Raw genomic sequence first — 21777 nt, 5'->3', positions numbered from 1 at the left:
ACAGATGGGGACACTGAAGCTCCCTGGACCCTACGTTCCTTATCTTCTGTTACATCTGCCACTTCTTTTCCTCCCCCAGCACCCCCTATCTCCTGACTGCTCCTCTCATGAGCCAGACACTTTCCTACCCCAGGACCTTTGTACTGGATATTCCTCTTCCCCTCAAACACCTATTGCTCCTCTTCCTCTCCCTTTGTCTGGTTGCCACTTTCCCAGGGGGACCAGCCTCTTTAGAATGGCACCTAGCACCCGCTGCACTGCCCTGCTCTACCACTCTTGGTTTTTCTTCCTCACCCTTACCTCTAAGTTATAGACTCTCAAGTCATTTGTTCCCACTTAGGGTCTAACAAGGGCAGGGATTTTTGTCTGTCTCGTTTACAGCTGCGGGCAGGTGCTCCACAAATTACAGAGGAACAAATAATCCACAAGTGAGGCTCGGGGATGTGAAAGACATTGCCAATGGTCAATAGCATCTGTCCCTTTGGTCCACGGTCTGCCTGGTCACCTTGCAAAATTAAACCTATAGTCACACTTCCCTTCCCGCCACATTCCATTGTTAGCTCTGAAAGACAAAGTGTCAGTCTCTTTTCCTAACAATTCTGCGGCATGGAGGGAGGAGAATGGGGGAAGTGGTAATTTTCTTTTCTCTTTCTTGCTTTTTCAAAAAGGCCTTAAGAATGAGATCAATTTTATGGGAAAAGCAGTCTATCTATCACATCAATGACAAGCTATTACTAAAGGGGAAATATCATCCTTGAAGATGTGAGTATAAACGTCACTCATGGCGGGTGAGGACAATTTGGGAGGCCCCCCAGGCCGCGATTTCGAATAGCTCCTGTTACAAACCAGCGCACCTATTTTGTTACGGGGGCAGCTGTAACACCACAGGCCAGGCGGGTCTCAAACCTGTCTTGAGGCCCCCAGCTGATGGGCCACCATCTCAAACCTCTCCAGGCCTGTCCTCACCCCTCTCTTGGTCCCTAGACCACACATGCACGTGTGACAAAACCCAACACCGTGCCTGGCACGCGGCAGGTGTTCTGTGAAGCTCTGGATCTGTGCCCAAAGGGATGTCTGTGTCCACCTGTGGTCATTTGCATATCTTGACTGTGGGTGTACTCCCACATCTCATTTCACCTTCTGCTCAGAGAGGCTTTTTTTTTTTTTTTTAAGCTCACAGAGACCGTGCCATTTTATTGTTTTGAGCCTAGAGAGTCTGATCATTTCAGGGGCTCTTGGTTGGTGGGTCGGCTGGGAGGAGTGGGGGGGTCTGCCCCAGAGCCCTACCTGCTGTCGAGCAGCCCAGACCCTCCTCCCTCCCTGCACACAGGGGCCTTGGAATCTGTCCCTTTGGCCTTCAAATGAAGAGCTGTCGACAATTCTTCTCTATTTTTTGGTAAAAAGAAAGTTTGCATTGAATAAACCCTCTGAGCGATTTTTCCCATCCGGTGACATCTGTACAATAACCAGGGAAAGAAATAATTATTATTATGGTGCCTAAATGATCCAGCACTTCTCCCCAACTCCAGGAAAAGAGACAGCTGGCCCCTGCCTCTCACACTCCCAATCTTTGCTGGCAACCCTGCCCTGCAGGCCTGGTTTTCGGCACTGGAAGAAGGAAGCCAGCGGCATGGTAGAGAGAGTGCCACCTTCCAGACGAGAGCAGCGCGGAAGGAAGGGACAGAACTGTGTCGACGCCATGCAGAGTTTGTGCTGGGTTCTTTGATTCAAGATTTCTAGGGGATCTCTCCAGCTCATTACACAGATAGGAAAACTGAGGCTCAGAGAGGTCAACTGACTGGCCGCAGCCACAGAACCAAACACAGAGGGCCAGGCCCTAAACCCAAGTCCCTCTGCCTCTATCCAGGGGAGTCCCATAGCAGAACACCTGTGGCTGAGCTCTAGCTGAAACCAGGAAGCCAGCCCCTGGGTGAGGCCCGCAGGAGGCACTCTGCGTGGCCGCCAGCGGAGGAACTGAGACATAGGGGCGAAAGCGCTGTGTTTCTACTGCTGGCTTCAGCCCTTGCCACTGTGCTGGGCTCAGGTGCCACCTCTGGGAGTCTGAGCATCTCTGAGCAGAGCCTCGGCAGAAGGTGCGCACCAGGGAGCTGGCACCACACCCCGACAGACTGTGCGTCACGAGCTATTTCTAGAGCCGCTCTGTGCTTCTGTCAGATGGTGTAGACACCCCAGGGCACCTGCGGGGGGCTGCACAACAAGCCAGGCTGCTTAGGAAGCAGAGCACCAAGAGGGGGCCTCGTCGCCTGGACAGAGCCTGCTGTGTAGGCACCCCGCCCCAGAACAGTCTTCCGAAAGTGAAAATCCCAGCAAGGTGGAAGAGCACAGGGATTTGAATTGGTTTTGGCACTGGAAGGCTGTGTAGCCCCAGGCAAGGTACTCTGCATTTCTGAGCTTGGTTCCTCAAGGGGCATACAGGCTGACTCGCCACATTGTTGCAAGGGTGGTGATCCAAGAAAAAAGTACAAGCACAGAGATGATAGATTTTCCCAGGTGGTAAAGTGTTACTAGGTTTTCTCTAAATAGGGCCCATCCTCTGATCCAAGTTCAAACACGCAGGTATGCAATGCTCCAGTCTGAACAGGGGCAAACCCAGAGAAACCACTGTTTCTATCAAAATGCCTTGAAATGCACTCACAGAGCAACTATTATACCCTGGGTCCCCAGAAGGATGCAGAGATCCGCAAGCCTCTGTTGTTTGGTGTTCTCCAAGCACTTACTGTGCCGAGGGAGGGATGCTCTGTGAGAGAGGGAGCCACAGGGATGCCAATGGCCAGACGGCCCTGCTTTCTGGAGCTCTCCAGGCAGACCCACTTCTTCCTGGTGGCTGTGTCTCTTTAGAGCCTCTGCGTGGGGGCTGCTGGCTTGGTTCAGGGCTGGGGTGAGATGCTACGAGTGAGGGGGTGTCTATTCTCCAGCAGGCAGTGCCACCTGCTGCCCAACCTCGGCTTCCAGGTTTGGGGTAGAAGCCCTCGGAGCAGCAGGGGAAACAACTTTCTGCATGCACGGCTCTGTGGAATGGCCTAGAACCCTGAGCGCACAGACTGTCAGGAGCCATCCCTGCCACTTCCTGCTGGGTCCATGTGTTACATCAGTCACTCAGCTACAATAGCCCAGGATGCGGGGGCGGTTGGTCTCGCTATGTGCAGATAAGGAAACCCAGGCCCAGAGAGGCCCTGCGCACAGCTGGCCGGCCACTGAGCAGGGCTTGGCTCCAGATCTCAAGGCAGGGCCCCTCAGGCCACCTGGGGTCTCTCATGTCCTACCTTCTCACTTCACAGGGCTGGCCTTTGGGGGCTCAGAGCTGCCCTATGTTCACACACAGGGTTCCTCATTCTCGAAGATTCCAGACAAGCATCGAACGTGCATGGCACCCCAAGCTGCTTGCCAAAGAGATCTAAATGCCCCTCAGCATCCCAGGCAAGGCTGGGGTCCCTGGGTTGGCTTTAATTTTTTTCTTTGACCACTAATAGGAGAGAAATCAAGACACTGACGGTGAGAATTCAGGGAGCCGCGAGCTAGAGCCCTGGAGAAGAGTGTCAGAACCGTGCAGCTACTTACTTATTTTTTCCATGCTAGTAACATGTGTACCTGAAAACTGCCCCCAGACTGAGGAAGCCCCTTGCCTGCTGTCATGTGGTCCATTGGCCCCCTCGCTCCCTCGCCTGTGTTCTCCTGGCCTGCCCTGCCAGTTGGCAGTGCGGCGGATGGTTATTTTTAGTTCTCGGTGGGCCAGCCATTTCCTGGTCATGTGCTGTTTGAGCTCCGGCTTCAGGAAGGCTCACAAGCCTGAGATGTCCCCTCCCCCAGGCAGCCCCTGCAGTCCCCTGAGGCATCTGGTGCGGGCCTGGCAGAGCTGTTAAGCCTCTCCCAGCGACGCATGCAAATGCAGCCAGCCCCGGCCCTACCTGTTTCCAAATCTCTGGAAGTAGCTTCTTTTTCTGGTCCATCTGCAGCCAGGTTATTTTGAATGTTCATTTACAAAAGGGCGGTGGTGGCCATTTCCAAGCCTGGAAGATGCCCAAGGACCTGTTCCTGGGAAGCTGGAGTCCAGGCCCAAGTCTGCCATTTGCTGTCAGGACCTTGAACCCGCACCTGCCCCCTGCGTCCCCACCCCCAGCCCCGCGTCCCCCTGGAAGAGAAGAGGGGCCTTCCTTGCAGGTTCGCTGCAGCTAGCTGCTTTGTCAGTGACCAAGAAGTGACTGTCATTATGACCATTATTTCAGCCTCAGTTAGGAGCATTCTGTAAGAATATGCATGGCTTGCTGACCTGCGTAGGATCCTGCCCTGAGTGCTTTTCAGATGGTAACTCACAGGGGTTCTGTGGCCTGGACTGATATAACCAGTTCTACCTCGCGGGTAAGGAAATGGGGGTCCCCGGGGGTCTGGTCTTTGGCCATGCCCTTCAACTGGTGAGTGCCAGAGCTGGGATTTAACCCAGGTGGTCACTCCGGGGTCCCTCTCACCCTGGGCAGCCACGTTAGTTCACTCCCGTCCATGTACCCTTGGTCTCAACGTGTGCTTCAAGAGGCTGCATGGCTCCCCTTACTGATTAGGGACCCGTGTGTTTCACCCGACTGGAATGTCTTTAGGAAAACACTCAGTATTTGCAGATGGGATTAGTTTTATAATCCAAGGTAATTGCTACCTAAACCCGGGGGGGGGGGGCAGACTGTTTAAATTTAGAAGGTGCCCAGAGCATGGCAGTGGGGAACTGGTCTCGTGGAGCCTGAAGCTGTGCACAAGCTGATGCATTCTTGGCGCTCTACTAGACCTGCCTGCATTGCGCCCAGCCACGGAACAGGTGTGCTGGGCTCTAGAAGGCACGTCATCTCCAAAGCAGATGCCTTCTAAGGCACCAGTGGGGGCATCTACTGGTGCGCTAAGGGTATTATAAAATGATCGCTAAAGGCATCAACCCTCCTGACAGCCTGAAGCTGCTCTGGACACTGAAAATGTCTGGCCGGCATCCAGCTGTCATGAGCTCTGTGAGGTTCTCAGTTCTCAGCTTCAGTGAGAACCTCCAGGATGGGCCCAAGGCCTCCAGGCACGCCCAGGAGTATGTCCTCTGCTTCCTAGGGGACCTGCTGTGGCCAAGGCCACCTGGGGTGTGAACCCTGCCCTGATCCAGGTGGGGACCTCCACTGTCCCAGCACAGTGCCCTCCCAGACAAGTTCAGCTGCGGACTGGGTGCAGACCCAGTGTGTGTGTGGGGGCGGGGGGCGGTAATCAATCTCCTCCTCTGCTCTACACTCTGCCACCATGACCCTGCCTTCCAAAGTTCTCTTCGAGTTTCATTCCTTCCCCCTTCCACAACTCTATCCCTCCCATTGCTCCGCCATCCTGAGAACTCCCAGAGATGGAACCCTACTCGACAGGGGGTAGACTGCTGTCCTTGGGGAACTGTTAAGCTCATTTAATTCAAAAACCATTACACCTCCCCCCAGTAAGGGACCGGAATCTCAGCTGTGCTGGGGAAACAGAAAGAAAGAAAAGACAAGGTTCCGGTGCTGGGGGAAATGCTGCAGGAATAAAGAGTCTAGCAGGGGAGGCGAACGTATGAACAAATAACTAAAAAAACACCGTGGGAGAAGAGTTATCCTCCAGCAAGTGAAAGACGGCACAGGAGCGTGGAGGGCAAAGAAGGGAAGGAAAGCTTCAGGGAGACGTGAGCAGGGCCCGAGAGCTGGGCTCGGTGGGGACAGGCAGGCCAGAGGCGGCCACGGGAGGTGGCCAGGTCCCTGGGGAGGCTGCAGCCCAGGTGTGGGCATGGCTGCTGGCCAGCATCTGCACAGAGCTGCATGTTAGGAGGCAGCTGATGCTTCCAAGGCCTTGAAATAACTTTGGCCACTGTGGGCAACTCTGAGCTGCTTGAAGATGGTAATAGAAGTTCAGCAGCTGATCCGTTTGACAGTAGCTAAGCCCTGCCTCCGATCCCAGGTCCCAGCCATCGGTGAGGCTCTCCGCAGCAGCACATCGTCGTCCTCCTGTGTGGCTGGACAGTCCTCCCCCAAATCCTGCCCACACTCTGTCACCTGGTTCCCAGGCTTTGACCACCGAACTCAACGGTGGCTTCTTAGCCATGAACACCCTGGACCAGGGAGGGAATCCAGGGTGCTCTTCCTACCATGCACCTGTTGTTCTGCTTCCCCAAAGCTCAGTATGCCCATCTTTAAAGTGGGACGACATGCCCACGACTCGTGGTGCCAGCCTGTACAGAGAAGCTCTTTTCCACGTGCTGCCCCTGCCACTCCACCTTTGCCTGGGGGGGGGGGCCTGTTCTCCCACCCCACCCTTGCCAGGGGGTGTGAGGGCCATGCAGTGGATAAAGCCTCAGCCTTCGTGGGGCTTCCTCTGCAAGGACAGCCAAGGTCCTGCCCTCCCTCCTGCACTCATCCTCCCTCCTGGCTATGTCGACGGCCACCTGCCTCTCTTGGAGTTGGTGGGGGCCCATGGCCCTACCCTGACAACATGTGCCTTGAGCAAGTGTGGGGTCTGTCTGAGTTCTGGGTGTCCCATCCCCCAACAGGGCCTCCTGGGTCGCGCCCCTGCCTGTTTGCTGAGGTGACCCTCACCTGGGCCAGCTGCCCTCCCTTCTCTGCCTTGATGCGGGAAACCCCCGCTCCAACATAAGGGAGGAACTCGGGGAGAACACACTCTCCTTCAAGAACATCCACACAGCATACCCCTGGCACTCTGTGAATCCTAAAAGAAGAGCGGGTGTGGCACGTCTGCGGGGGAGGGGCCAAGAGCAGGGGCTCTGGGACTGCAGGCCTCCGGCACTTGCGTCCTTGTCCTCTGCTGCCCTGTGTGGAGACGAGGTCCCAAGATGCCGAGGCTAGCAGTCTGCCGTGCAGAATTCGTGAGATGAAATGCCCCGAGTTAGCATCGGCCCACAGTTAGCATCCATGCAGTAACTAACGTCCGGCCCTGGGTCGTGGGGAGCAGGGCGGGCGGCACTTGGGGTGCTCACAAGCTCTGTTCACCTGTGACAACTGTACCTACTTTTAGGCGGTCGGTAAGGTCACACGGGCAGTGTTTCAAAAAGACTTTTGTGTGGATAGTCGGGGGTACAGTAATTATTAATAAATATTAATCAAATGCAAATATCATCTCATCCGTGATGACTCTTGTAAATGCCCCATGACACAAGTCATGTGACCTCCACTTTCGAAATCTGGACTCGACCCTCGGGAGTGAGAAGTGGCAACCGGTGTCAGACTCAGGTTTTCCTAGGACTATGAAGTAGTCGCCCCACCATAGCCAGAACCTATGGAATCCTTCAAATGAGCCAGGCCCTCTACGTGGATAATCTCCCTTAATCCTCCCAGCCCTGGTGCCAGGGGAGAGGTAAAGATTTCGAGTCTTCTCTGCTGTCCATGAGAAAACAGAGATTCCGAGAGGTTAAGTAACTTGCTTGGGGTCACACAGCGAGTCAGTAGTTGAATGGACTCGGACCTGGGTCTTGCAGACACCGAGGTCTACATTTTTGTTCTACTTCCAAGTAAAACCTATGTATACACTCTAATTATATACATCTTTTCTCAGTTCCTGAACCATGACAAAGAGCGTCCGTGGTGCTGAGAAGAATTTCCTTCCCTAGAATTATTCAGTCTTTTTTTTTAAACATAGCATCACATATAAGTAATTTCACTTTTCTTTCCTCCTCCAAGTGACTCATTTGAACACTTCAGAAACTGTGTCTTCCAGAGACACAAAATTATGTCTGTTTTCTCCTTAACCAGAAAACCTTAAATATTTCCTTCTCTGGGGACATGTGAATAATTTTGAAATGAATGAATACTCCCTTGGGGTAAATTCCTTTTGAAGAATAACTGGGTGGTAAATAATCGGCCAGCACTGAGACAAGAAAGGTGGCACTGACTTTCTGGAAACATCCATTTGGCTTCTGAAGCCCCTAACACAAATTCCTGATTCAGGATTCAGACCTGTAGGCCTCAAAAGGGCAACTGGGTTTTGTTGTTTCCATAAAGCAGAGCAAACAACGTGCCTGATTCCCATGTGAAGTCACTTTCTACATTTCTGACAAAATGAAATCAGGGGCCTGGGAGGTTCAGTGGGTTAAGTGTCTGCCTTTGGCTCAGGTCCTGATCTTGGGGTCCTGGGATCAAGCTGGGCTCCCTGCTCAGCAGGGAGTCTGCTTCTCCCTTTAGCTCTACCGCTCCCCCCATATAAATAAATAAAGTCTCAAAAAAAGAAAAATATTACATTTCAAATTTTAGCTATATCTACACTGTAGTTTAAGGGAAATTGTACATAAGAAATATCTGCAGTGAACTGGCCCCCTTTCTCCTCGCATTCTGCCTTCTTGAATCAGAACATCGGGGTTCAGAGTCCAGTCATCCGGGTTTCCGTGGGCCTTCTGGAACACCGCTGTCCACTAGAGTTTGAGAACCTTGCTTCCTCTCATTCTATCAACCACCATATAGCCTTACTATTATTATCACATCATTTTATAAATGAGTAAACCGAGGCCACAGAAATTTTTATATTTTGTTCAAGAAAGACGCAAGTGAGCAAATAAACTCATGTCAGATATTTATACCCAAGCTGGAAGGTTTGGGTGTACTTACCTGTGAATGAAGGAGGAAGAGGTGGGGGAGACGGAGGAAGGAAACTGCAAAGCCCTCTTGGAATACAGAGGGCGCCCAGGCTACCTCCTATACCTGCCACCGCAGGGGCAAGGTCACAGTGGCCTGTCCTCAGAGCTGGGTCCCCTGAACGCCTCATATCAAAATGCAACTCCCTCCATTATTCTCACTTGTGTATTTACTAAAGCCAAGAAATGTTGACACATTTTTCAAACATTTCAAATAAAAATCTATTACCATAACTGATGGTGACCAATTTTTAGAACAGGTCCAGCAAGGGACCTTGACTCAAAACTGTCTCCTTGTTTGTAAAACACACATATCATCTCCCCCCGACCCTGAATTTCCTAAACACCCTTCGTGGGACCAGGTAGAGCCCCCTCATGAACAGAATAGGGCATAACTGTCACCCACAAACCTTCCCTCAGAACTTTCTCTTCTCACACACTCCAGTTGAGTTAGAAAAAATAAAACAAACAAACCCCTTTAACACTTTCCCTCAAATATTTGTACATAATTAATTCACTGTTAATCAGTTGAGGATGGCTCTTTGATACTTTGGAAATAGAAACAGAGCGGCTTGGGCCTCAGCAAATGTATTTTTCAGGCAGCCGGGTCCAGAATCAGGAGACTGCTTCCCCTTGCAGAAGCTAGGTCACCTGGGGCCGGCCAAGATGCCCACATTCCAGGTGGGACCCGGTCAGTGTCCGGGGCCCTCCACCTGCAGCAGCGCCTGCCAGTGGGACAGGGGAGCCCGCCCCAGTGTCTTGCCCTCTCCCCTGATCACACCAGCCACTTGGCTCCTGTGGAAGGCAGAGGGATTTCCAGTGAGTCACCGCGAGCAGCTGGTGACCGAGGGACGGCGTAAGCATGAGCCCTGGTTTTCTCGGCACTATATTTAGAATGGCACAGAAAATCCCATCCTTTGGTGTTTCCACCTGTTCAGACGTGCCGGAAGCTCCTTCACCTCGGTCTGCCCTCACCTCTCCCTCGCTGGGTCCCGCCCACCTGTCTACTGGTGGCCCTCCTTGCTCCCAGCAGCCAGCCTGTCCCTCCCTGCATCAACTCCCTCATGGGCTCCAAGTATCTAGAGGGACTCATCAGCCTGCCAGGGGCCGGCTCCCCTGCACCCCCCTCCCTCACCCCTGGTAACTGCTGCTAAACTTCAGGGTCCACTGAGTCCTTGGGCTCAGATGTCTCCCCGAACATGACATAAGCATGTCACATTGTGCATCAACTTTTCCCTGTACGGTCTCCTCTGCCTGGAACTGTGCTTCTTAACCTTGACTGAACATGAGACCCCACTGGGGTCATTTTGAAGTTTCCATACCCCAGACACATCAAAGACATAAGAAATCCAAGTCTCTCTGGAGAGAGGGCCCAGGCATCCGTATTTTTCAAGACTCCCCAAGGATTTCAACAGGCAGTTGAGGTCAGAGCCAACTGCTCTCAGTGACGGGTGCCTCTCTCCACACCTTGCTTCTCCAGGCAGGCTCCTACTCATCCGACAAGACCCAGCCCCACTGCCAGTGCTCTGGGCGTCAGGTGAAGCCTGTGTACCTCTGAGACATTGTGTCCTACTCAGCACACCCAAGTTACAGGTCTCCTCTGTTCCGGCCTCCAACCGCATCACTTTCAAGTTTCACTGGACTGTTGTCCCAATCTTGGCCACCAGACTATGAGTTCCAGTGGCCACTCTGCTGGGTCCTCTCCACAAGGCCAACACCCAACAGTGCCCAGCGGTTGTAGATACTCTGCTATTGATATTCTGTTGTGTGTGCTTAAAACATTTCTGGTCTGGTGGGTTTGGGATCACAAACTCCTTCCCCCGTTCAGCCGGCAACAGTGAGGTCTCCCCTCTGCTCAGTCCTGGGCCCCATATGGGAGACGAGAAGGTTGTTGGGGAGAACAAGGGGCTGACATGTGATGACTCAGTAAGACTATTTCCTCCAAGGAAGGAGTCACCACTGATTACTTTAGTGAAGCTGGACACGTAACAGGGGCCACTTAATTTTTCTGGGGAACACAGGTCAGTCTACCATCAGCTTGTCAGTTTCCGCATCCACGACTCTGTCCTTGCACTGCACTGAGCCCAGGCCTGCTGCACAATTAGGAACGTTACCCACCACTTACTGATGCTGCCAATAATGACCTTGGCACCAAAACCTTCTGAAAAAACAAAAGGATGGATGGATGAGACAGACAGGAGGTGCTGTTATAACCCAAAACATAGATAGTAAAATGGTTGGGTAATGCCCCTTTCTGTGACAAACCCGGATGAATGAGATTTCACTGCCTCCCTTGCAGCTAGGGGCGTAGCCCTGCGATGCAGCACCGGCCAAGGAGATGTAGCTGGAATGCTGGTGAGCTCTCCTGGTATGAGCCCAGCCCCCGCCATGCTGTGTTGTGCCCCATCTCCCTCCTGCTAAGAACAGGAGGCTGGAGCTGGCTGCCATGGGCGGGAAAGCCACAGCTAACAAGAACCAAGCAAGACCACAGATGGAGCTTCCCGTACTGGAGGCACTGTGGGGTCCCCCCACCCTCGCCCCCCCCCCCCCCCCCCCCCGGTCTTAGACATTTTTTGTGAAGCTCCTATGGTCAGGCTTCTGTGGCCTGAAAACTGCCCCCGACTGGTATGGATGTTTCAGTGCCATCAGAATGGGCCTTTTGGCAATAAAGCCTCAGAATCCTCACCCCTAAAACGGGGTCATAATATTCATCATTAAGGGAGGGTAGAATGTACGAGAAGTGCCCCTTGACCAACGGCAGGAATCACAGCTTTCGTTTGTGGCCACGCCTATGCAGTCTGTCATCCTGCAAAATCCTAAAACAGCAAAGTTCAATGGGATACTGACTGAGCATGGCGCTGTGCTTGCCAGTCTCCTCCGCATGCTGGGAAACACAGCCAGAAGGCTATAGGCACAGCGTCTCCAGGCCTCTGCCTAAACCATGAGATAGTAGAATGTACTTGGACAATGAGAAGGAACTTGAAAGCAAGGTAGCAGCTGATTTATAGAAACCCGCATTTCTACAAACTGTGTTTATAGAAACCAGCAGCGGCGGGTCTGTTCACTTTGTAAAGGTTTTGAAAATCTATCCTTGCACCAGCCTCTCTGGGCCAGACAGAGGACCAGGCTCAGGGCAGCAGCAGGGGCCCCAGAACCCAGCGCCCCTGGCTCCCGGCCTTGGCTTAGCTGTTCCTGCTCAGGGCCTTGGAGTTCCCCGTGTGGGTACCTGGCACAGTGGGCAGTCTGCACGGTGGCTGGAAGGGGTCAGGGAGAGGGCAGAGTGCAGGGGGACGTTACCTTGCTCTGCCAGGTGCTCTCTAAGCATTATGGCACAAAAATCCTGGCTATAGGACAGCACAGCCTTGCCCATTTGGTGGATGAGAAAACAGAGGCTTGGAATGGTTCGATATGGTGTCTGAGATCTCAGGTCTGGAGTCACAGCCTAGGGGGCACTTGGACCCAGGTATGTTTGCACCTGAGCCCACTTGCTATCTGGCATGAATGTTCTAGCAGCACGCCTCTGACAACAGGATGACAACATGCCTGAGTACATGGGATGGAGGGTGGGGTCGGGTCTGAGGTCACGCTGGCCCTGGAGAGGCCACGGGCTCTAGAACAGTCTTTCTCAGCTCTGCATTTTTAATCCTTTGTGTACCTCAAACTGGCCCAGTAAGTGCCCGACATTCTCCCACTCTCTGCTCTATTTAAATTGAAAATCTATGTAGGAAAGAAAGAAGCCTGCCTGTGTCTCTGTATGTAATCATTCCTGGTAGGGATACTGAATCATCCACATCTTGTCATCAAGGAGGCCAGGCTTCAGAACCTGCAGGTCTGGGTTCGAATCCCTCCTTCTCTACACGTGTCAGCAAGAAGGAATAAAGCACAGATCACTAACCACCAGGATTCAGACGCACGAGACCCTGCAATGATGGCCCGCTCACGAGGCTTTGTCCTACTAAGTGAGCTATGGTCACTTTCATCCGCAGACGACCACCAAAGTCACACGCACATTCAACCGGGTTCATTTCTTGAATAAAACACCACCCTCTGGCACTAGCCAGGGAGATTTCCAATGAGTCATGGGAAGAAGCTGATAAACCAAGGAACTCAGAGCAGGTGAAAATCAATGACCACTTTTGAACTACCTTCAGAACGTCAGGGAAAACGATGTACCCATCCTAGATGTTATTTTGGAAACATCAATAGGTGGGCTGTTTCTTTTCTCCTTTTCTTCAAACAGGGAAGCCTTTTAAACTTGTTTTTCAAAATTCTGCCATCAGACCAAATAAATAGGGTACAACAGGTACGTGCTCCCACAGGTGTGGCCCAGGGGAGTTCGTAAGAAGGTAAAAGATTCCAAGATTCACAACCCTCCTTGGATTCTGGGTGGGATGATCGCAGCAGATATTAACAGAAACAAAGACAACAGGAAGAGAAGTGTTCCCATCTTGGGCTTTTACACTCTGTACAAAGTCCCCAGGCTCATACCAACACAGTCCCCAGAGTGAAAATCAGGACAGTGCTCAAATATGACACCTCAAACAGCCTCACAAATATTACCGCGACCATTTGTCAAGCCCTAAAGAACATTACGACCATAACAAGAAAGAATTTAGTCAATATTCGCAGTTATGAAGACGTTTGCTCATAGCTGGCTTAAAAAGGGCTCTTGGTAAATCCACATTTCCTAATTCTTTATATTCAAAACGTCCCAGCAGGCTTCTCATCCCCTGCTCTCGCATTCCCTCCCTTTCGCAAGGACTCCGGGGCCCTGTCACTGCTCCCCTTTTCCTCTTTGCAGCAATGCCACTTAATTATCTATTTTCAAATCAAATAAAATAGCAACCACATTGCTGGATCCGAGCTGGGACACTGCGGCTGTGGAGAAATCACCGTGTTCAGTCACAGGGAACACTTCATTCTTCAAGACTATTAAGCAGGGGAAGAGCTAAATCGGGAGCCTTCCAAACCATGAGGAATGTCACGAAAATGATGAAGGGATGACATACAGGCTTAGGCGATAAACATTGCATTTGGATGGTTAGTGTGGATTTTGTTATAGGACAAAGAATCAAAGAATCGGGCCAGAGAACATGTGTGTGCATGTATTTACACGTGTACGCACACATGTGTGCGTTTGGGGTTTTCTTGGGACCGATATGGCCTCTGAGACTTTTCCTATTATCCTGGCTTGAAATGCTTCCTAAGTGCTTGTGGTGGAAGGGTTGAGCTGTATTTGGTGGACTATTACCACATCCATCTGAAGTCCCTTGGGAGAAAACTGGGGCCCATTTTGCGCAGAAAGTCCTTTATAAATGCAAGAGAGGATTCCTTAGCCTGAGGCAAGTTCTTGTATAAACAGATTCTGGCTTTGGTTTTTTTTTTTCTCAGCTGAGATTTCTAATCAGTCTGCATTCAATCCCAGACGCAACAGAAACTGCTGGTCAGACATATTTTTTTGTTTACATAACTACATATTATTATTACTTTTTTTTTTTACTCAGAAACATCCCATGGAGAGCATCTTTTCTCAGTGTCACCGCGGGAATCACAGAATAACAGAGGAGAAGGGATGAGGGAGGTGGGGTGGTGGAAAGCGGTGAGGGGGGTCCCCCAAACTGTCGGGCACCGGCCAGCAGCGTGGGCCCTGTCCCCCCGGGGGGTACTCACCGTGGTCGTGGGCGAACACCAGTAGCCCCAGCCCCATCAGCATCTGAGCCAGCTCGTCATAGCGGCCACAGTGCTCCCCGGCTCCATGTGACACAAAGATGAGGGCCCTGCAGGGATGAGAGGGAGCTGGGTTAGGAGGGCTGCAGAGTGTCGAGCACGGCTTGAGCAACACAGAGCTTTCAGGACACCAGCAACGAGTGGAGACTGAGTCTCCAGTGAGCCAGCCCTCAGCCCACCAGGACACGCTGTGGTTGTGGCCACTGCAGTTGCCTCAGGGACAAGGCAGGGGACTCAAGGTGATCAGAGCGGACCCTGGAGCTCTGGCCCTAGGTAGCCAGGAGAAGGTGGCTTCAGCTTCTGCCAGGTGTGAGCCACAAAGGCTGTGGGCATCAAGGGGCTCCAGCCTTCTGGCTGAAATGGATGATGAGTCAATCCAAGTGGAGAGACCACATCAAGAAGGGACAGCAAGTCCTAAAAGGAGGTTCTGGAGCCCTGAATCCAGCCTGACCTGAAGCCCACTCTCTCCCCCGGCCCCACCTTCTGTCGTGCTCTTTTTAGCCCCTTGTGAGGAGAAGAATCCTCACTGACATCCAGCCCTTTCCATTCCTGTGTGGGGATGGCTTACTTCTCTGGGTTGCTGGAATTTGCCTCACCGGCCCCCTTGTATTCCTGTCCCCCTTTCTCCAGCTGGCAAACTCCTGCCCTTCCTTCAAGACCCAGCCAGGATGGGGCACCTGGGTGTCTCAGTGGGTTAAAGCCTCTGCCTTTGGCTCAGGTCATGATCTCGGGGTCCTGGGATAGAGCCCTACGTCGGGCTCTCTGCTCAGCAGGGAGCCTGCTTCCCGCCCCCTCCCCCGCCTGCCTCACTGCCTACTTGCAATCTGTCTGTCAAATAAATAAATAAAATCTTCAAAAAAAAAAAAAAAAAAGACCCCGCCCTGAGGTTCCCTCCTCTGAGAAGATTTCAGGGCCTTCAGCAGGCTCTGCTAAATCTCTCTCCCCCCAGGGCTTCTGTAATCCCTCTGTTGACACGGGGGCAACAGCAGCTTTCTGCCTGCCACCACCACCATTTACAACCTTCTTGAGGACATGTGAAGACTTGGCCTTTGCCTTTTCTTTAGTAGCTAGCAGGGTGGAGATCCTGCACGAAGGAAGTTTGTGCGGTTTTCCAAGAAGCAGCTGTCTTTTGCACCCTAGATCTGTGCAGGAGAAGCCCCGGGATCCAGAAGCAGAGCTTGGCTGGGCACTCCGTCACCCCAGAAACCTCCAACGTGGCAGGGTAACTCTGGGACCCGAAGAGTAGCACCCCCATGCTATGGTTCACCCCAGCTCTGAACTAGCCAGAGTCAGCCTGCCCGTGGTGGGGGTTAATGAAAGAGCATTGAGAGTCTCAGACAGTTGTCAAGATTCCTATTCTTGGCATAAGACCCACGGGATGCTAGGTTCCCTTTCGGGAGAAGAGTGAGTGCTGTGAGCAACACCCATCCGATTTCTGCCAATAATGAGAGGAGGGAGGAGGGGAAGATAGAGAAGGGGGAGAAGGGAGGAGGGGAGAACCACAGCTGCCATTTTCCCGAGCATTCATAACACATCAGTTCCTCTATTAATTCTACATATACGATTTCTAACCCTTATCATCATCTCGGGCTTTGGTTTCTTTACAGCTGAGAATGAAAATCAGAGAAGTTAAGTTTATAGCCCAAGCCACACAGCAAGTTGGTAACATGTAGATCTGAGCACGTCACTGATGGCGTTCAGGTTCAGCGGACCACCGGTGGGCTCAGAATACAAGTCATTCTTTCCCTTGCCTGCCTCCCCACTCCTTCTGGCCACCTCCCCAGCTTACCTCCCTGTCCTCATGAGGGGCTCCGTTCTTCCTGCCTCAGGGCCTTTGGCCTTGCCAACCCTCTCTGAGTGCTCTGGTTGTGTTCTCCCATTGCTGCTGGTTGTGCTCTGGTCCCAGGACAGACATCACCTCAAAGAGGCTTCTCCTCCATCCCACCTAGGGTGGCCTCCCCCACTCCGGTCTTTCTGACCCACACAAGCCCTTACCACGCAGCACGGTTGACCATCACTCATACTGGTTTGTAACTGCTCACACAGGATGCCATCATTTTGCCATTCACTTGCTTGCTTGGTTCCTGGCCCTCTCCTCCTCTTCAAGGTCAGCTCAAGAGGCCGGGAGGCTCGTCGACCTTGCCGCTGGCAGAACCCCAGGGCCGGATCCCAGCCTCGTTGGCACCCAACAGGGACGAGCAAATGTGTGTGACCAGAGTGAACACCTCATTCAAAAGCCTGTGTTCCTTCTCCAACTCCTCTCTGCCAGGCTGTGTGGGGCAGAGCTATGCCTGTTCGTTTCGCCATGCATACCCGTTCTATTCTCTGAGCCGTGCACAAAATACCAGCATGAACCTCATTTGCCTTTGGTATCTGTCCTTTCTAACTTTTCCCTAAGAATACGTTTCACACCCTCTTTGCTGCTTCCTGGGATGCCCAGCCACCTGCTCCAGAGCAGACATCAACCCGGGCAGATTCCAACCGCCCATCTGATGCTTCTGGGGTCGGCTGCTGGGTCTTTCTCTCAGCTACTGAGGATTACGCCAGAAGTTCTAAATAGTCCACTCCCGTCTGCAAAAGGGCGGGGCTTCCAAAAAGGATGGCAAGCCCTTTAACATCCCTGGGGAATGCGGCAGCCCACAGTTAATGCCCAGGAACTGGGACTCCAGCGGTGTCAGGCTGCAGCCAGCTTCTCCCTGCAGTCAAGGTCCCCCCTTGGTGGAGGAGCCCCTCAGGGTCTCACTTAGCGCCCGAAAGAGTGGCGCGAGGCATGCCATTCTGCCTGGACTTGCTTATTAATAGAATCTACCCCTGGAGACGTGATTTGGAAAAATACTTGGCCTCTGACTCCACAGAAATTTCTTCCAATCCAGCGGTTCTCAATTTTGCCTACAACTTGAAATCTCCCGGCGAGCTTTCCGCAATGCTGAGGCTGGGTCTCACCCCCCCAGAAGCAGCTCCGGGTTTAATTGGTCCAGGGTGGGAAAAGCTCTCCAGGGGGTTCTGATATGCAGCAGCCGAGGTGGAAAAGCACCTGCTCTCATCACAGCATGGGGCGTGGGCTAGGATACGTGGCTCAGATGCCACTGGGAACTCACCAGTGGCAAGAATGTAGCCATTTTGGCCTGGAGACTCATAGCCACTTTGGAGCCATTCATCTCCCCGGGGAACATGTTGGGTAAACCACAGCTTCTTTCTGTAGAGATGCAGAGGCTTCCAAAACTCGCCCGTTGCCTTCCCTTTGGGAACAAAGCCGACTGGCCTGGCTTCCCCCCACAGCAGGCAGCAGAGGCTTCTGTGGGCCTTTTCTGCACGGGTGAAACAGCAGAGCAGACTCGGCTCCCTCCCCCCGACCCCGCTCCCCAGAGCAGGACCAGGACTAGCCATCGCAGCAGACTAATAGTCTTAAACTGCCCCTGTGGTAAGGGCGGGGTGGGGTGGGGTGGAGTGGGGTGGGGTGGGGGGAGGGTTCTCCTCAGTTTGTACATTCGCCTCGTGCCTGGGCCCCAGTTCTGATTAATCGTCTCTCCTCCCCCTTCCTGCATGTACTTGCTCCCTGGCCCCGAGTCTTTGTTTTGTAGAATCTGTCTGGCAAAGTGAACATCAAATCGCATTACTCCTCTGCCTTAAAGCCTTCAGAGACTTCTCACCGCAAGAGAACAAAGCTATTGCCTCTGTGATAACATCCTCCCTTCCCTCCTCCCCTCTGCCTGTGGCCTCCTTTCCAATGCTCAGATATGCCGATTGGGGTGCACTGCTAAGGGTCAGCGGCGGGGGGGGGGGGGGTTCCTGATTTGCAGCATTTGCCTATCTCCACAGTGTCAATGCTCTCTCACAGCCGGCTTCAGGCTAACATGCTGCCACAGAACACGGGGTTGGAGGGTGTGCACACCCCGGCAAGTTCTGGCAAGCCCATTCCTGCCTGGGAGCCTCAGCCTCCACCCAGGCATGGACCAGGGACCCCGTCCCCACTCTGCACGTGGTGGTGGCTTTGACCGTCACGTGGATCTCAGGCTGTCTGTGGGCGCTGCACTGAAAAGGGGCCCTTGAGCACGGGTCACTGCCCAAAACTACTTCTCTACTACCACTTTTCCTTCCCTCTCCTCTAACTAGAATGTGTTCTTGACGGCCGCGGTGTCACTATGTGGTTTACTGCTGTATCCTCGGCTGGCAAAAATGCGGGCACACAGTAGGAGCTTAGTAAGGATTTGTTGGCTGACTGCATGACCCCCAGGGCCTGGATCTCTTTGCCCTCCCCTGCCAACCCCACAGCCCCCCCGAGGTTTGGAGTTCACGCCCAGGGGAAGGCACGGTGGGAAGTCAGTCTGGCACGGGGTTTTCCAAGGCTTCATCCCCCACTCCCATCAGGACACCCCTGCTCTCCCGCCAGACCTTCCTCCTGCCCCAAGCACCTACTGTAGGTGTGACACCAGCTGTCTGTCTGCTCCCCAGTCACTGGTGGCCCACCTCCAGGTCCCACCCCTGCCAGCACCAGGAGCACGTCCAGCTGCACCCCAAGCTATGGGCACTTAGGCTCTGGCTCTCTGGGAGAAGGGGAACCCCCGGCCTGGAGCTGTCTGATAGAGCTCCCTCCTTCACCACTGGATGCTGACCTCCACTTAGAACTTCCCCTTTGGGGTTTTGTAAAATGTTGTGATTGTTGTTGTTTCTGCTCTGAAAACCTTCAGCACCAAGGAACCGAGATGTGGTTAAATAAACACCCCAGTTGCTGGGAGGCTGGGAATAGAGCAGACGGAAGCCAGGATGACTGGGTTTGGTTCCAGGTGTCACCATGCATGGCCCTGGACACGAGATACCTGGTGGCTCAGAGCTGCAGGACAGCAGCAACTGGGGACCTTAACTGAAGCCATCCAGAGATATTGACTCGAGGTTTATCACGTGCCAGGCACCAGGGACTCAGAGAGGGCCAAACAGCACTGTCCCTGCCCTCAACACAGCTCTCAGTCAGGACAGACAGGTGCTCAGCAGAGAATATGCAGGTGTGTATTATGAGAAGCACCAGGGACAGGTGGAAGCGGCCGGAAAGGGCTCTGAGAAGGAAGGCAGCCAAAGTCGGGAGGGCCCCTGGAGTAAAGAACTGGGGGGGTTTCTCCATACAGATGGCTCAGCACAGGGCAGTGAATGGATCGACCTTCTGAAGCTTCTAGGGCTGCTGCGCAGAACTGAGGGAGAGAGGGAGGGTGGTGTTTGTCAAGGAACCTGCAGTCTGGGCTCTCAGCAGGTGCCAGGCACAGTGTGGTGCCCTCCCTCCCCTCCCACCCTGGCATTCTGCAACCTCGACGGAGAACAGCAACAGAAAACTAGCAGGGCCATTTACAGAGACAAGGCAATACCCACAGCGGCAGAAATTAGGTTGCAGAAGAGGCTGGCGAAGATCTTTTTCCTGGAACTTCTTTAATGGTTGCAGCCCGTTGGGAGACAGTCATTCCGGGAGAAGGCAATGGCTGTCAGAGGGGGAGGCCCAGACCTAGGAGCAGATGGCCTGCCTGGCATCCGGCCCTGGGAGGCGGGGCAGCTCCCAGCAAAGCATACACAGCCCTTGATATGAACATGCTGCAGAACTTCGCAGAATGCCTAAACCGGGGCTGGTGCGGCCATGCCCGAGGTTTGAAAAAGCAGAATTTCCCCAGCGTCCAAAAAGGATTTCTCCCTTTATTCCTTTGTTTAGTCACCGTTTCAGGGACCAAACTTTCTAGGTCTCAGTGTGCTCACCTGTAAAATGGGTGAGCACACTGTGACCACCAACCTCGGGGGACACTATGACATAAATGACCAAATGCATATGGGATGAGAGGCTCCCATCTGGGGTTTCTTGGAGGACAGAAAGCACTCTGTAACTGCCTGCCGTGAAGCTGTTTCCTCCGACGGCAAAGATGGCCTGCCTGCAGTCCAGAGCCCTGGCTTTACACTCCAGCCCTTCCAGAAACTGGTTTCCAGATCTCTGTGGGCCTCATTCTCCACCTGTGAAATGGGGACATGGCACCTCCTCACTGGGGTTTGAGATGATGAGAACATGGATGTAAAGGTGTGCAGCTCAAGGCTGAGGTCCCTTGACTTTCCTGTCACATTCTCTGCTGGCTTACCACCCCCCTCCCAAGAAGGTGAGGCTCATTCATAGACCCACGCTGGGCAGGGACCCGGGAAATGGGTGGGAAACAAGCCTGTAGCCACCAATGCCTTGAAAGACGGGGATGGGTGCTGGAATGAAAAGCATTCCCTTCTACCAAGGATACCCCCACCTGTCACCTACGGGACTGTGGTACTTGGCTGGGACCTCTTCCCCTCCATGTGCCCATCTGCGGGGGGCGGGGAGGATCACAACGCCTCCCTCCCGGGGCTGTCAGGAGGTTAAAATGAACCACCTCTTTCTCGCCTGGAAAAGAGTGGAAAACATCAGCCTCTTTCTCACCTGCCCTTTCCAAAGCCATGGCAAAGCTCCATCAACGGAGGGGCTGAATGCCCCACTGAGGAAATGTTCTGCTCATTTTATTAGGAGAAATTCAGGAAACCTGGGATTTGAGGGAGGAACCCCATGTGTCGGGTGGACCCCATCCTGCCAGCAGGCGGCCGCTCAGGTGGTGTTTGACCCAGAGAGGGGAAGGACACGAGCCCCGCAGACCCTTCGATCGTCCTCAGACCAAGGGGGTGGGAGGGCGTTTGCCTGCCTGATCTGGGGAGACGATGTGCTGTGAGCCCTCGCTCCTCCCCAGGGCGTCCCACTCAGGCAGCTGGGTGGCTCACTGCATTATTCACCCAAATCCTTCCTGCCAAGTTTTAGGACTTTAAAAAAAAAAATCCGTCCGGCAACGTTTGTCATCGGGCCCGTGAGTGGGATCGTCAGGCTCCACTTGGACCCCTTTGCCATAGCTAAAGTGGAAGCCTGACGGGCTCTGCTGGAAACCAGATTTAACCATTTCCCTCCTCTCGCAGAGCGCCGGGCTGACTTTGTTCCTCTCCGTTGCTGGCAGGGCTCCCACCACACAAACAGTGTGCGGCGGGGACGGAAATAGAACATAACTGGCGAAGGGGGTCTAAAATTTCAGAGGGAGAGCTAGAAATAGACTTCTCATTTGTAAAACAGATCAATAATGCCTATCTCCTGGGGTCTTTGTGAGGGTTGATTGAGAGAATTTATGGAAAATAACCCGGCAGGATGCTTGGTGCCGAGTCAGGCATTACTTAATAGCCAGTGCTGACAGCTGATATTCACCTGGGCTCGCTGTTGGTCTAAGAGTGTTAGGCGCTAACTCGTTTCACCCTCACAACCACCCCTGTGAGGTGGGTCTGGCGATCTTCCCCATTTTTCCTATGAGAAAAGTGAGGCCCTAAGAGGCTAAGCAGCTCGCCTGAGGTCACACAGACAGTAGGTTCAGAACTCAGTAGAACCTGAA

The 21777-nt window shown here is 53.2% G+C and overlaps 1 protein-coding gene across 3 annotated transcripts in view; it reads right to left on the bottom strand.

The window, feature by feature from the left end:
- MGLL (monoglyceride lipase) overlaps nt 1-21777 on the bottom strand; it is a 105658-nt gene that overhangs the window by 50781 nt on the left and 33100 nt on the right. For 2 of the 3 annotated variants that reach the window (XM_032842847.1, XM_032842846.1), the window contains exon 3: nt 14309-14415. In XM_032842847.1, the coding sequence (XP_032698738.1) occupies nt 14309-14415 (107 nt within the window). Of the gene's footprint in view, nt 1-14308; nt 14416-16154; nt 16392-21777 lie in introns of those variants that run through there. The other variant, XM_032842848.1, reaches the window with a different exon arrangement.

The sequence above is a fragment of the Lontra canadensis genome, unplaced genomic scaffold (genome assembly GCF_010015895.1).
Source record: "Lontra canadensis isolate GAN:19392208 unplaced genomic scaffold, GSC_riverotter_1.0 scaffold133, whole genome shotgun sequence".
NCBI classification, from domain to species: domain Eukaryota; kingdom Metazoa; phylum Chordata; class Mammalia; order Carnivora; family Mustelidae; genus Lontra; species Lontra canadensis.
The sequence above is the reverse complement of the archived record's forward strand: the minus strand, read 5'-3'. Positions and strand labels throughout refer to the sequence as shown.